The sequence below is a fragment of the Oryctolagus cuniculus genome, chromosome 11 (genome assembly GCF_051225735.1).
Source record: "Oryctolagus cuniculus isolate XC-2025 breed Fujian yellow rabbit chromosome 11, ASM5122573v1, whole genome shotgun sequence".
Taxonomy (NCBI): Eukaryota; Metazoa; Chordata; class Mammalia; order Lagomorpha; family Leporidae; genus Oryctolagus; species Oryctolagus cuniculus.
The window spans coordinates 59189756-59204462 of record NC_142877.1 but is presented as its reverse complement, the minus strand read 5'-3'; the positions used below and the strand labels follow the sequence as shown (position 1 = coordinate 59204462).

Sequence of the window (14707 nt, the reverse complement as noted above, 5' to 3'; positions counted from 1 at the left end):
AGGAACAGCCAATACAGAACCAAGGGAAGGTGTTTTGTTTTTTGTTTTTTTTTTTTGTTTTTTGGTTTTTTTAAGATTTATTTATTTGAAAGAGTTACGGGGTTGGGGGGGTGGGTAGATGGAACAAGATAAAGACCTTCCTTCCACTGGTTCACTCCCAGGGCCAGGGTTGGGCCAGGCCAAAGTCAGGAGTCAAGAGCTTCATCTCCGTCTCCCAGTGTGGTTGCAGGGGCCCAAGAACTTGGATCTTGTGCTGCTGCTTTTCCCAGGACATGAACCAGTGCCCATTTGGGATGCCAGTGTCACAGTGGCTTTACTCATTATGCCATATGCCAACCTCTCTCTCTCTCTCTCTCTTTCTTTTTTTTCCCTAAGATCTATTTAGTTAGTTGTCAGGCAGAGCATCAGAAAGAAAGGGAGAGAGCCAGGAATGCCATCTTGATCTCCTATATGGGTGGCAGGAACCCAAGTACTTGGGCCATTTTCTTCTGCTTTACCAAGCATATTATCAGGAAGCTGGATTGGAAGCAGAGCAGCCAGGACTCAGACCAGCCCTTCAGTTAAGTGGTGGCTTGACCTGCTGTGTCACAACACCAGCCCCAGGTTTCGTTATATGTTGGATTTCTACCCGCCCCCCACCCCCAAATGAGAAAGCTTTGAACAACTTATAATGTATACAGAAGGGGCCAGTACAGATAAGTGGGAAATGAGGAACAATCAACGTAGGTTCCAGAAACTACTGATCAAGATCACAAAAATGAATGGCTTAGATTAAAAGCAAAGAGGTAAAGGTGGGTGAAGTATGTGTGTTTTCAGTCTTGGGTGGAGGCAATTGAGAGTTCATGTCTGGTGACCTCAAGTGTTCCCAAGAGCAAAGAGGCTGAGATTACCAGCTGAGAGGCAGAGGAAGCAGTGGAGTATAGGGACTTGAGGACAATGGTACAAGTCAGAAATAGCTGTTCCTTGGGAAAGAGAAGAGGGAGCACCAGGAATACTAAAAAGATAGGCTTCACCCAAGCTGAGAGGCCCTGCTCAGGTTGGAGACTATACATCTGTGGCCTGTCATTATACAGTTATTGTTTTTATGTAGCAAATCTGAATTTAGATTTGAGTTGCAGCATTTAGGAAGCAGATGGTTGGATTGATCTGAGGTTGTGGTCTCTTGGAGGGTGAGTGTGGTGAGAGGAAAAGAGATGGAGGCTGTGTGAGAGTGGCTAAGCTGATGTGTGGTGATACCATAGAGGGTAGGTGCAGCCCGGTTTGAACATTTTGTTTTCCAGCTCAGACATTTTCAGTAGCTCCTTGGTTTATCTTCTAAGTCTTGGAATTGATGAACAGAGTTTTCCCATAAAGCTGCTTCCAATTCCTTTCCCATTGCTTTACTGTTGAACTCCTCTGTTGAGAGTGGCTCCCTCCTCTCTGCCTTTGCTCTGGTGCTTCTTGTCTAAATGCCCATCCTCTTCCCATCTGCCTGAGCCCTGTGCAACCTTCAGAGGCTTCTGGTAAAACCACTTTGGCCACTTGAAAACAGCCTTAATTTTTTCAAAGTGCTCCCCCTTATCACCCATTTAGAGCGGCACTGCCTTGTCTTTGACACTGTGGCTTCATTATTATGTGAGTGTTACTTCTGCAGCTGGGTTTCTTTAGCAGTGCCGCTGCAGCTGCACAGCGCTATCTTATGCCTAAGCTTTGAGTGGCTGCCCATAGCGTCTGGCAGGTGGAGAGGAAATTGATGTTTGGGAGTTCTTATATTGTGCTGGTGCTGGGTAGAGCGCTGGATTGATGCCATTGCTCTCCAAGTTATCTTGAAAAAGGGCCTGGTAGCAGTCCCCCCTCAAGCTATTGCACACCAAGGACTACTTTCCTGAAAACACTTTGATAAAATGCAATTATCAGAAAAATAACATAAGACTTTTTTAATGACTTTTTATTATGATTATCATCAGTCTCAGCAGAGGTAAACCAAGCCTGTTACCGTTGTTTAAAGAGGTTCTACAGTGCGAATGCTTGGTTTCTGGACTTACCTTGTGAACCCACAATGGTCTGAAGACCACAAACAATGCACTCGGAGTAGTGTTGCTTTACAGGATCTCATTTAAACCTCCCACTACCTTGTGAGGTAGGGTGCTGTTATGATTTTCTCAGTACACTGAGAAGGAAGCCGAGATTTGGTTAAGCCACATCCTCCAGGTCGCCAGTATAGCATTGGACAGAACTGAATTTCAAATGCTAAATGTCACTCCCTTTCTTACCTGTGGTTCTCAAAGCTGGATTCAAAAAGTAGGTTAATTGAACTGCAAATACATTGACTGTTTCATCGTCTGTTTCCCTTGGGCATTTGCAGTTTGAGGCCTGTGCATCTTAATTTAGATGAATATTGCGTCATCTGAACTGCCTCACACAGCTAGCGCATAACAACGTTTTGTTCAAGGTGGACCATGTGGACCGTGCACCCGGGGCCCAGCAGTGTCCTGGCTGTCTCTATGTATGGGAGTGTGTGTGTTCTCATGTTTGCACAGCGAGGAAGTCACCTAAAGACAGGTTTCTCAGAACCTATCCTTGTGGTTAAGCAATGTGTGATTATACTTAACTTGGGTGGGAAACCTAACTAATTCCTCTTTTAAATGTCTAGATCTGCTGGGTCTACAGTGTCTGACAAAGTTTTCTTCTGGTCTGTGATGACATGTGAAAATAAAGACAGTGTAATGCGTGTTTTTTTTTTTTTCATAAATTTGAATTCATTAAATTTAAAGGATTGTACTTTATCCTGAGAATTTTGTCCTTAGTTGTTTTGCTTTGTTTTGTTTTGGTATTAAAGCAGTGAAAATCACACATATAATTATTTAGAATTGTTTTTAGCAGCTGTATTGAGATATAATTCACTATAAAATTCGCTCTTTTAAAGTAAACAGTTCAGTTGTGTTTAGTGTATTCATGGAGTTGTGTAACCATCACCACGGTCTAATATCAGAGCATTTTCATTACTCCCAAAAGACACTCGGCACCTATTAGCAGTCACTCTGCATCCTTTTCCCAGTTCCTGGAAACCACTAATACATTTCCTATCTTTATGGATTTGCCTATTCTGAGTGTTTCATGTAAATAGAATCATATGAGGTATAACCTTTTGTGTTTGACTTCTTTCATTAAACGTAATATTTTCAAGTTTCACCTACTTTGTAGCATGCACTCCATTCCTTTTTATTGTCAAATAATATCCCACTGCATAGAAATATCACTTTTTTTAAGTTTTTGTTTTTAAAGATTTATTTTATGTATTTGAAAGACAGAGTTACAGATAGTAGTATAGACAGAGAAAGAGAGAGAGAGATCTTCCATCTGCTGGTTCACTCCACAAATGGCTGCAATGACTGGGGCTGGGCCAGGCTAAAGCCAGGAGCTTCTTCTGGGTCTCTTACTTGGGTTCAGGGGCCCAAGGATTTGGGCCATCCTCCACTGCTTTCCCAGGCATTAGCGGGGAACTAGATTGGAAGTAGAGCAGCCAGAACTCGAACCCATGCCCATATGGGATGCAAGCGCTGCAGGCCAGGGCTTTAACCCTCTGTGCCACAGCACCTGCCCTTGAAAGCACCTTATGAACTGGAGTATACTAGGAAAAAGTCTTATTATTTCTGGTTTTATACAAATTGTTTTCTTTCCTTTTTTGAATTATTTTCTTGAGTTACACAAGTATTTCCTGACATAGGCTTACTGGTTCAAAGGATTTGACCCAATAAAATCAATTGATTCACAGTTCAGCAGAGGTGGGTGTGTGACATAGTGGTTAAGTGGCTGCTTGGTGCACCTCCATCCCATATCAGAATGCCTGATTTGAGTCCTAGCTCCTCAGCTTCTGATGTAGTTTCCTGCTAATGTACGACTGGGATGCAGCAGGTGCTGGCTGAAGTATTTGGATTGTTGCCACTCAGCGGGGAGACCTGGATGGAGTTCTAGGCTCCTGCCTTTGGCCTGGCCCAACCCTGGGTGTTATAGGCATATGGGAACTGAACCATCAGATGGAAGATACTTATCTGTCTTTCTGTCTTTTCTGTATCTCTTTCAAATAAAATGAAAATAAGTACATAAAAAAAGTTTTAAAATTCATTCATTTTAAATTCATACTGAGGATATGTCAAACTCTACTGCAGGCTCTAGGGATTTGCCGCAATGAGCAAAATAAAATGAAGCCCTTGTTTCATGGAGCCTTCTCTCAGCTGGGCTGGTTTGTGAGCTTTGTTTTATGGATATCATAGAATTATGTAAATCAGGGGCCAGCACTGTGGCTTAGTTGGTAAAGCCGCCACCTGCAGTGCCACCATCCCATGTGGGCGTTGGTTCAAGTCCTGGCTGCTCCACTTCCGATGCAGCTCTCTGCTACGGCCTGGGAAAGCAGTAGAGAATGGCCCAAGTCCTTGGGCCCCTGTACCTTTGTGGGAGACCCAGAAGAAGCTCCAGGTTCCTGCCTTCAGATTGGCCCAGCTCAGGCCATTGCAGACATCTGGGGAGTGAACCAGTGGATGGAAGACCTCTCTCTCTGCCTCTGTCTCTCTGTAACTCTGCCTTTCAAATAAATAAATAAATCTTTGAAAAAAAAAAGAATTATATAAGTCAGTGATCCTTAAGTACCAGAGGGACAGTAGTAGCCTATGATGACATTTCTACCAGCTGGAAGTAAACAGGAGGAAAAAGATTCATGTAGGAAATTTCATATAAGGTCTTGTTTATTAAAGGAAAGGTTAGAGCTGATATGACAGCATGTGTCCTTTTTTGTTGTTAAACTGCTCCTTTTACAAACCAGTAGTGTTGGGGCACTGGATTCTGTCCCGGTTGCCCCTCTTCCCTTCCAGCTCTCTGCTGTGGCCCAGGAAGGCAGTGGAGATGGCCCAAGTGCTTGGGCCCTGCACCTGAATGGGAGACCAGGAGGAAGCACCTGGCTCCTGGCTCGTGGCTTGGGATCGGCGTAGCGCGCCGGCCGTAGTGGCCATTTGCAGGGTGAACCAATGGAAAAGGAAGACCTTTCTCTCTGTCTCTCTCTCTCACTGTCTAACTCTGCCTGTCAAACAAACAAACAAAAAACCAGTAGTGTTAAGAGATGTTGGTAGGTTGTTTTTTAATTTTTAATTTATTTAATATCCTGGGGCCAGCATTGTGGCATTGCCTCCTGCAGTGCAAGCATCCCATATGGTCACTGTTTTAAGTCCCGGCTGCTCCACTTCTGATCCAGCTCCCTGCTAATGCACTTGGGAAAGCAGTGGAAGTGCTTGGGCCCCTGCTCACATGTGGGAGACCTGGAAGAAGCTTCTGGCTTCTGACTCTTGGCTCCTGACTCCTGGCTCCTGGCTCCTGGCCTCGACCTGGCCAGCTCTGGCCATTACAGCCATTTGGGGAGTGAACCGGCATATGGAAGACCTCTGTCTCTCTCTGTCTCTCCCTTTCTCTCTTTGTAGTTCTGCCTTTCAAATAAAGTAAATAAATCTTTTTAAAAAGTTAGCTATTAAAGGACTTTTCTCAAGACTACTGGGAGGAAAATGGGTTTTAGATTTAAGATATGTTAACTTTAAGCACTTGCTTGGTGATGTAGAAGAGTGCTCTAATTTTTCAAATGCATATATTGAAGTAAGACTAGAATGACCAACCTTCTCTGTTCTGTCCTCCTCCTCCAATTATTTTGATCATAAACATTTGGAATGTATTGGCAGACTTTTCTTGTAAAGGACCGAATATTTTAGGCTTTGTGGCAACCTCTCAACTACTGTCCTAGTGAGAAAGCAGCCACAGATAATACGTAAATAAATGTGTATGGTTGTGTTCTAATTTTTTTTTAACAAAAGTAGGTATCTGGGGCCAGTGTCAGGGCATAGCTGGTAAAGCCACCACCTGCAACACCAGCATCCCATACGGGCACCAGTTTGAGTCCCAGCTGCTCCACTTCTGATCCAGCTCCCTGCTAATGCACCTGGGAACACAGCAGAGGATGGCCCAGGTGCTTGAGGCCCTGAACCCACATGGGAGACCTGGAAGAAGCTCCTGGCTCCTGGTCTCAGCCCTGCCAGCCCCAGCTGTTGCAGCCATTTGGGGAGTGAACCAGCAGGTGGAAGACCTCTGTCTCTGTCTTTCCCTCTCTAGGTAACTCTACCTTTCAAATAAATTTTAAAAAATAAATAAATCTTTAATAATTATTGATTTAATATCCATATTAAGGTAAGATGGGTCCCTCAGTTTTTGGGGAAAACACTGACACATAAAATCAAAAAGCATGATAATCACTAATTTATTTTAAAGATTTATTTATTTGAAAGGTGGAGTTACAGAGAGGCAGAGGCAGAGAGAGAGAGAGGTCTTCAATCTGTTAGTTCACTCCCCAAATGGCCACAACAGCTGGAGCTGTGTCAGTCCGAAGCCAGGAGCTCCCTCCTGGTCTCCCAGATGGGTGCAGGGGTCCAAGTATTTGGCCATCTGCTACTGCTTTCCCAGGCCATAGCAGAGAGCTGGATCAGAAGTGGAGTAGCCAGGACTTGAACTGGTGCCCGTATGGGATGCTGGCATTGCAAGCAGCAGCTTTACCTGCTATGCCACAGCACCAGCTTCCAGTAATTTAATTTAAATTCTATTATCTATTGCAGTTTAGCAAGTGATATGAGTTACTTTGTTGGATTCTCACAATAACCATGTAAGGGTAGGTATCTTCATCAGTACTCGTCCTCCAGAAGCGAACACAGATGGAGTAAGGGGTGCTAGAGGTTTATGGAGGAGCATGCCTGTGTCAGGATAAGAGGGAGGGGGCAGGACTGGGGGCAAGGGGAGCCTCAGACAGTAAGACAGATCTGATAGTCTCAGCCGACCCAGGGAGAAGCTCTGGAGCAGTGACTGCCTGGCAGGGGCATCCTTGGGGTAGGAATGGCTAAGGCTGGACTCTGCAGTGTCCTCTACTGTTGTGCTGTTCTCGGTTACACCAAGTTTTATTCTAAAGTTTTTACTGAGAGTGTCCCATATGAAAATTCCTGGATTCATTCCATTCGGAAATGTGTAACATTTAACAGAAGAGAAGACAACGGTTCTGGGTAGTAATAAGAGAGCGGTTAGGTGGTGGAGTAGGAGGTCCGTGTGCAGGGATGCATGCTGGCGGATCACGTCCTGCTGGGGCTATCAGAGAAGGCTTCATGGAGGAGTGCCATTTGAAATGGGCCTTGCAGGTTAAAAAGGCTTAGTGCCTCTGGGGATAGGGGAGGGAGGTCTTCCAGGTGGCCAAGGTTTGGGGACCATGAGGGGGGCTCTGCGTCTCAGAACGTGTGTGTTTGTGTTCCTCGGTGGAGGCTGACAGCCAGAGGAGGCAAGCAGGCATGGGTCCGAGAGGAAATGGCGCCTGGGTGGGACTGCACAACAAAGGTTATAAACGGAGAGGAGGGAGAGGCCAGACAGACGGGGTGCGCAGCTTTCAGTTAGCTGGATGTGAATGAAGAATGTGAACTCCCGCTTTCTGTCCCTGGCTGACGTTTTGTTTTTTGTTTTTTGGTTTTTTTTGACAGGCAGAGTGGACAGTGAGAGAGAGACAGAGAGAAAGGTCTTCCTTTTGCCGTTGGTTCACCCTCCAATGGCCGCCGCGGCCGGCGCGCTGCAGCCGGCGCACCGCGCTGATCCGATGGCAGGAGCCAGGAGCCAGGTGCTTTTCCTGGTCTCCCATGGGGTGCAGGGCCCAAGCACCTGGGCCATCCTCCACTGCACTCCCTGGCCACAGCAGAGGGCTGGCCTGGAAGAGGGGCAACCGGGACAGAATCCGGCGCCCCGACCGGGACTAGAACCCGGTGTGCCGGCGCCGCTAGGCGGAGGATTAGCCTAGGGAGCCGCGGCGCCGGCCTCCTGGCTGACGTTTTTATTAGTGTGTGTCTACCAGGGAGGGATGGAACTCCTACTGAAAGCTCTTTGATTCCTGTTTTCAGTGAGTGGGGCCAGGGGCCCCCGGCCTGGGAGCTTCACAGCACATCGCCTGACCCATTTCTTCTGTTGCTCGGCAGCCTGGAATTATCAGAACTGCAGGGGATTAGAACCGGATGTCCTGGGTCTCTTACATAACCTCTTTCCCCCTCGCCTTGGTCAGGAGGGCTTCGTCCCTGTCTCCCTTCTCCTGCCCCCCTTACTTTGGTAGCCAAGCATGATGGCTGTTCCTGCCTCCGGGGGAGAGCAGAGGCCTGAGTGCAAATACTGACTTCTACTTAGAATTGGTGTGCTGTGGAGGAGCCGAGGTACTGCGTGAAGTCGCCTGGGTGCATTCCCACACGTGGCTCCGTCTGCTGTTAGAAGCCTTGACCCTGTCACACCTTGTAGCGCCACAGTGTGATGTGGTGGCTCGTTTCAGGAGGACCTGCAGACCCCGCATCTTTGCACCTCTGCTGTCTGTTTTCATCAGCTTCCTGGGTTGCCACTCCCAGAGAGCAGGCAGAGAGCCCTTTAGTGTGGGTACATGTGTGTGTATGTGCACACATATGTGTCTGAACATGCACAACATGCGTATGTGCACACACACCAGTCTGGTCTCTGAAGAAGCTCAGTGTATCTGTGAGGAGAGCAGGGAGCTTGCACCCTGACCTGTCTCACTGCAGCCCAGGTGCCAGGGTCTGCAGGCCCCTGAGAAGGGGGGTGCGGCAGGGCAAAGGGGAATCTCCCTTCAGTTCTGTAGGTTGCTCGGTGAGTGCTTTGCTGGCTACCCCTATGCTGGGCTGAGTGGTCAGAAAGTAGGTTAACATGGGCTGGGGCGGGGGTGGGGTGGTTAGGGGGTTAGCAGGCAACCTGAGGAAGTGGATGAGTTACGTAAAAGCAGAGATAACATCAGACATTAAACCTTAGTCCTTGGACGCTCACTCTGTATTTCCTGTGTGTGAACAGAGGTGGAGTCTGGGGCTGGAGGTAAGCACCAGGACCTGGAAAGGCCTTTTTAGTGGAGACCATCAAGGGCAGAGGGCAGCGTGGCCGTAGGAGCCAAGGGGCTGGCTCTGATGGATGTCCCCGATTCTCCGTAGGAGCAGGGGAAAGGATGCAGTGTGTCGGTGCGTGTTTATGCGTTGCTCGTGTCGGGTTGTGAAACGTCCCAGATTCTGGGTCTGTGCCTGCTTATCCCTCGGTGGGTACAGGGAAGGGATCCAAATGGAAGGGGATGAGCTTCAGAGACGGGCTATGATTCTTCCAGGGAGAGTGACGGGGAGTTCACCAGTCCCTCACCACTCCCTCTCCTCTCATTCTGTTCCAGGCTGACTTCTGACATTACCAGGGTTTAAGGGTAGCTTTGGGGAGGAGAGCAATGGAATGTTCTGTTCTCATCCGCAGTGCCCCAGAAATTCCAGGGCTCCCAGGATGTATCAAACTCTAAGCTGAATCACTGTGTGGTCAGAGCTAGGTTTTCTTAATTCCTGTGAATGCCGGCGCTGTGACTGTGTGAACTGCAGGTGGCTGAGAGGTGAACCTCCCCTCACCCTCCCAGGGCGGCAGAGCTCTCTTAAGTGACAGTCTCAGAGTCAATGCCCTTCTCTAACCAGCCCAGCTTCCTGCTCAATTATCCACACTTTCAGACCCTGGGCAGGAGTCGGGGCAAGTCCATAATCCATAGTCTGGAGCCTCTTTGATTCTGATCAGGTAAAAGCCTGAACTTAACACTATCCCTGGGGCTGCGAGCAGCACTTCTGATCCTGATAAAAGCAAAGCATTGAGGAGCTGGCTGCAAGTGCTTTGTCAGGCTCGCGCTCGCACTCGCTCTCTCTCTCTCAGATTTATTTATTTATTTGAAAGGCAGAGTTACAGAGAAGCAGAGAGAGAGAGAGAGAGATCAATCGGTTGGTCGGTTGGTCAGTCGGTCTTACATTTGCTGGTTCACTCCCCAAATGGCTGCAAAGGCGGGAGCTGTGCCGATCCAAAACCAGGAGCCAGGAGCTTCTTCTGGGTCTCCCACATGGGTGCAGAGGCCTAAGGACTTGGACCATCCTCTGCTGCTTTCTCAGGGACATTAGCAGAGAGCAGGAATCAGTGGAGCAGCCAGGACTTGAACCAGTGCCCATGTGGGATGCCAGCACTGTAGGCAGCAGCTTTACTTGCTGCGCCCTGGCACTGGCCCGTTCGCTCCTTGTCATGGAGACCACCTTGCATTTGTTTTTGTCCCCATCTCTGCAGGCCTCATCGTTTCCATCTCCCTCTTCTTTACTTCCCTGTTGGCTGATCCTCTGATGTATGGACTTGTACATGATGAACTGTGAACTTCTAGCTACGTGTAGTGCCCTGGGGTACCTGGAGGGAGACACTTACCACAAAGAACCAGATTGCTTAGGTAAGTACCTTTCTGAGAAAGCAGGTAAAATCTGTGCTTGCGAGGTGGATATTTGGGCAGTGCTTAAGATGCTGCCTGGGATGCTGGCAGTATCAGCTCCTCCACTGTTGATCCAGCCTCCTGTTAATGCACACTCTGGGAGGCAGCAGGTGATGGCTCAAGTGCTTGAGTCCCTGCCACTCATGTGGGAGATCCAGATTGAGTTCCTGGGCTCCTGTCATTGGCCTGGCCCAGCCCTTGCTATCGCAGGCATTTGGGGGAGTGCACCAGTGGGCGGGTGATCTCTATCTGTCTCTTTCAAATAAAATGAAAATATAAGTTTTAAAAAATTGTAATTGTGGCCGGCGCCGCGGCTCACTAGGGCTAATCCTCCGCCTTGCGGCGCTGGCACACCGGGTTCTAGTCCCGGTCGTGGCACCAGATTCTGTCCTGGTTGCCCCTCTTCCAGGCCAGCTCTCTGCTATGGCCCGGGAGTGCAGTGGAGGATGGCCCAAGTGCTTGGGCCCTGCACCCCACGGGAGACCAGGATAAGTACCTGGCTCCTGCCATCGGATCAGCGCGGTGCGCCGGCCGCGGCGGCCATTGGAGGGTGAACCAATGGCAAAGGAAGACCTTTCTCTCTGTCTCTCTCTCTCACTGTCCACTCTGCCTGTCCAAAAAAAAAAAAAAAAAAAAAATTGTAATTGCTTGAACTGAAGAGGTCTGTTGAGTTTCTCATGCCATGGGCATGAAAAGCACATAGGCCTGAGGTGGGGGTGGGAGTACACTTCACCAGGGTCCCATATGTATGTTTTATCCTGTCTCTGAAGAGAGTGTGAAAGATTTGATCCGCTACTTGAGGCATGAGGATGAGACGCGGGACGTACGGCAGCAGCTGGGAGCAGCCCAGATCCTGCAGAGTGACCTTCTGCCCATCCTCACCCAGCACCGCCAGGACAAGCCTCTCTTTGATGCTGTTGTCAGGTTCAGTCCCAGCTTTCTGACTTTGACCGTGTGCCGGCACTGGCAGTCTGAGCCGATGGGTTTGGCATTTGCACCTGGTGAGGATCCTTAATGACTTCTCCCTCTCTTCTTCCTTCCAGGCTGATGGTGAACCTGACACAACCGGCCTTGCTCTGCTTTGGCAGTGTGCCTAAGGAGCCCAGCTTCCGGCACCATTTCCTGCAGGTACTCACTTACCTGCAGGCCTACAAAGAGGTGAGGCTTTCCTTCCAAGGCCCTGGGGCTGAGTGTGAGGCGGTGAGGAAGAGAGGGGCTACTCAGGACCTGTTCCCTATGTCAGGCCTTTGCCAGCGACAAGACTTTCGGAGTCCTCAGTGAAACCTTATACGAGCTGCTGCAGCTGGTGAGTGCCCACCTTCCGAGGCTCCCTCGGGGCTGGGGAGGAGACGCTGGTTTGAGATCGGCCCCGGTCCTTGGGCATCCGTCCCTCGACTCCAGCTGCTCCCGGGAGCTGCTTTAAAGCCCAGTTCTCTTCCGTGCCTCAATCCTCTGGCTAGGGTGGAGACCATCTGCCTCCCAGAGGAGTCTCTCCCTCTGATCCTCCTTCCCGTGAGCAGGGCTGGGAGGAGCGGCAGGAGGAAGACAACCTGCTGATTGAGCGGATCCTGCTGCTGGTCAGAAACATTCTGCACGTGCCAGCTGACCTCGAGCAGGAGAAGGTGAAGGGCGTGGGGAGTCTGCGTCCCTGCGTGCCCGGGTTGAGTGCCCTCCACCTGCTCGTCCTCTTGGCGCGGCCGGGGGATGAGCCCTGGTTGTGGGGTGAGCCGGGGAGCCTCAGAGCGGAGCAGTGGGACTGAAGGAGCTCCCCGTCTCCCCTTGCCACTCACTGCTTAGAGCATCGACAATGACGCCAGCGTCCACGACCAGCTTCTCTGGGCGATTCACCTCAGCGGCCTGGACGACCTGCTCCTCTTCCTGGCCAGCTCGCCTGCTGAGCAGCAGTGGAGCCTGCACGTGCTGGAAATCATCTCCCTTATGTTTCGTGACCAGGTGAGACCCTGGGGTGTTGCCTCCGCCCCTTTTCTGCTATGTAGCCAGAATTGCTTTTGTTGTAATGGCTGAATTATCTAGAATTACCTGGAAAAGGCTGGTGACAGGTAGAGGGGCCATGTCTTGAGTATAGGGTCCCATCGACAGTCCTGTTTTGCTGATTCTTTGTGTCCCAGTAAGAGTCAACTCAGGATAAGGACTGACTATCCTCCTTGTCCCACATCTAGAACCCCGAGCAGCTGGCAAGAGCAGGGCAGGGCCGCTTGGCTCAGGAGCGGAGCACAGATGTGGCGGAACTGGAGGTGTTGCGCCAGCGAGAAATGGCAGAAAAGAAGACTCGAGCCCTCCAGCGAGGCAGCAGGTGCGAGGCAGAGAGCTGCGCAGCTGTGCGGCGGGATGCGCAGGGCTGGGGCAGATTCTGGGGCGGTGGCGACGGATACCCTTGGGCAGCCTCGACTCCCTGTGGTGCACTGATGGGAGCGAATGAGAACAAAGCTGCCCCACAGTCGAGAGATCGCCTTGGACCTTTTTTCTTTTTCTCCCCCACAGGCATTCTCGATTTGGGGGCTCATACATTGTCCAGGGGTTGAAATCCATCGGGGAGAGGGACCTCGTCTTTCACAAAGGCCTTCACAGCGTGAGTGCCCTCACCGCTGGGCTGGAGATGCCGGAGTTGTGGGCGTAACAAGGGTGACACTCCGGGGGTTAGAGCTGCTCTCTTCTTAGGCTTAGGAAGCTGGTGGCAGGAGGAGAAGGAGAGCTTCTGCATTAGCCGCCTTGCAGTCCCCTTGCCTTCACTGAGAGCCCCAGCGGGAGCGCCTGTTTAGTTTCTTCTGAGAAAATTGCAGCAGCCAGGGACATGGAAAAGCAGCAGGGGGGGCGCGGTGGTTTGGAGTCATTCTAATCCCTCAGCTCACACCCCCAGTTTCAAAACTACACCTCGGACTTGGGGAAGCAGCCCCGAAGGGTGCCGAAGCGGCGCCAGGCCGCCCAGGAGCTGTCCAGCCAGCGCCGCTCCGCCCTCAATGTGCGGCTCTTCCTCCGAGACTTCTGCTCCGAGTTCCTGGAGAACTGTTACAACCGGCTCATGGGATCTGTAAAGGTGAGAGTCTACAGAGGATGTGAGGTGGTCAGGGATGGAATAGAGAGGTGACGGGCCCAGTGGTAGGGACGAGCCAGGGGAGGCCAGCCCCGGAGGGTGGACTGGTAGAGGGGAGGGCATAGGGGACCCTGAGAGATGGCAGAGGTGCCAGGAGGGAGTGCGTTGTTGCATGACAAAAGAGCCCTGGAAAGCCGGCGCCGTGGCTCAATAGGCTAATCCTCCACCTTGCGGCGCCGGCACACCGGGTTCTAGTCCCGGTTGGGGCGCCGGATTCTGTCCCGGTTGCCCCTCTTCCAGGCCAGCTCTCTGCTATGGCCAGGGAGTGCAGTGGAGGATGGCCCAGGTGCTTGGGCCCTGCACCCCATGGGAGACCAGGAAAAGCACCTGGCTCCTGGCTCCTGCCAGGATCAGCGCGGTGCGCCGGCTGCAGCGGCGGCCATTGGAGGGTGAACCAGCGGCAAAGGAAGACCTTTCTCTCTCTGTCTCTCTCTCTCACTGTCCACTCTGCCTGTAAAAAAAAAAAAAAAAAAAAAAAAAAGAGCCCTGGAGAAGTTGGGCACAGAGGGAGAGCAGGGACTGTGGAGAGACCCCGGGAGGACAAGAGAAAGTGGGAGATTGTTTGCCACAGGGGTGTCCAGGGCCCAGCCGCCATCACAGGCCAGCAGGAAGCCCTGAAACCATTGTCGGCTTGTCTTTTGCTGTGGACATTAGGATCACCTGCTCCGGGAGAAAGCTCAGCAGCACGATGAAACCTACTACATGTGGGCCTTGGCTTTCTTCATGGCCTTCAACCGGGCCGCCTCCTTCCGGCCAGGCCTGGTTTCCGAGACCCTCAGTGTCCGCACCTTCCACTTCATCGAGCAGAACCTCACCAACTACTATGAGATGATGCTGACTGACCGCAAGGAAGCTGCCTCCTGGGCACGCCGGTCAGTGGGGTGATCTGGGGTCAGAGCGGGACCTGAATTGTGTGTGGTACTTCGCCCATGTGGTCATGTTGGGGAGCAAGGACTCTGGGGTCATTCTGGTTTTGGTATGGGTGGCTGCTGGCTCATGAGCCATGCCCTAATTTGACCTCCATTTGACCTCTTTCTCTTAACTCCCAGGATGCACTTGGCGCTAAAGGCCTATCAGGAGCTGCTGGCTACAGTGAATGAGATGGACATGTTCCCGGATGAGGCTGTGAGGGAGAGCAGCCGCATCATCAAGAGTGAGGCCCTGGCCTTCCCTTCTGTTCACTGATCTCCTCCTTCCCAGGCCCAGTCTCATCTGTCTCAGGCCAGTCCTTGCATTCCTCTCTCTTC

The 14707-nt window shown here is 50.8% G+C and overlaps 1 protein-coding gene across 4 annotated transcripts in view; it reads left to right on the top strand.

Moving 5' to 3' along the window:
* The window catches only part of TIMELESS (timeless circadian regulator), a 32812-nt gene that overhangs the window by 2486 nt on the left and 15619 nt on the right, over window positions 1–14707 (top strand). For 2 of the 4 annotated variants that reach the window (XM_051832818.3, XM_089308549.1), the window contains 11 exons: window positions 10156–10309; window positions 11119–11272; window positions 11392–11506; window positions 11592–11654; window positions 11869–11970; window positions 12146–12301; window positions 12529–12662; window positions 12851–12938; window positions 13227–13403; window positions 14115–14332; window positions 14510–14613. In XM_051832818.3, coding sequence (XP_051688778.1) covers window positions 10213–10309; window positions 11119–11272; window positions 11392–11506; window positions 11592–11654; window positions 11869–11970; window positions 12146–12301; window positions 12529–12662; window positions 12851–12938; window positions 13227–13403; window positions 14115–14332; window positions 14510–14613 — 1408 coding nt within the window. In that variant the 5' untranslated portion in view covers window positions 10156–10212. The other 2 variants (XM_051832823.3, XM_051832824.3) reach the window with 2 other exon arrangements.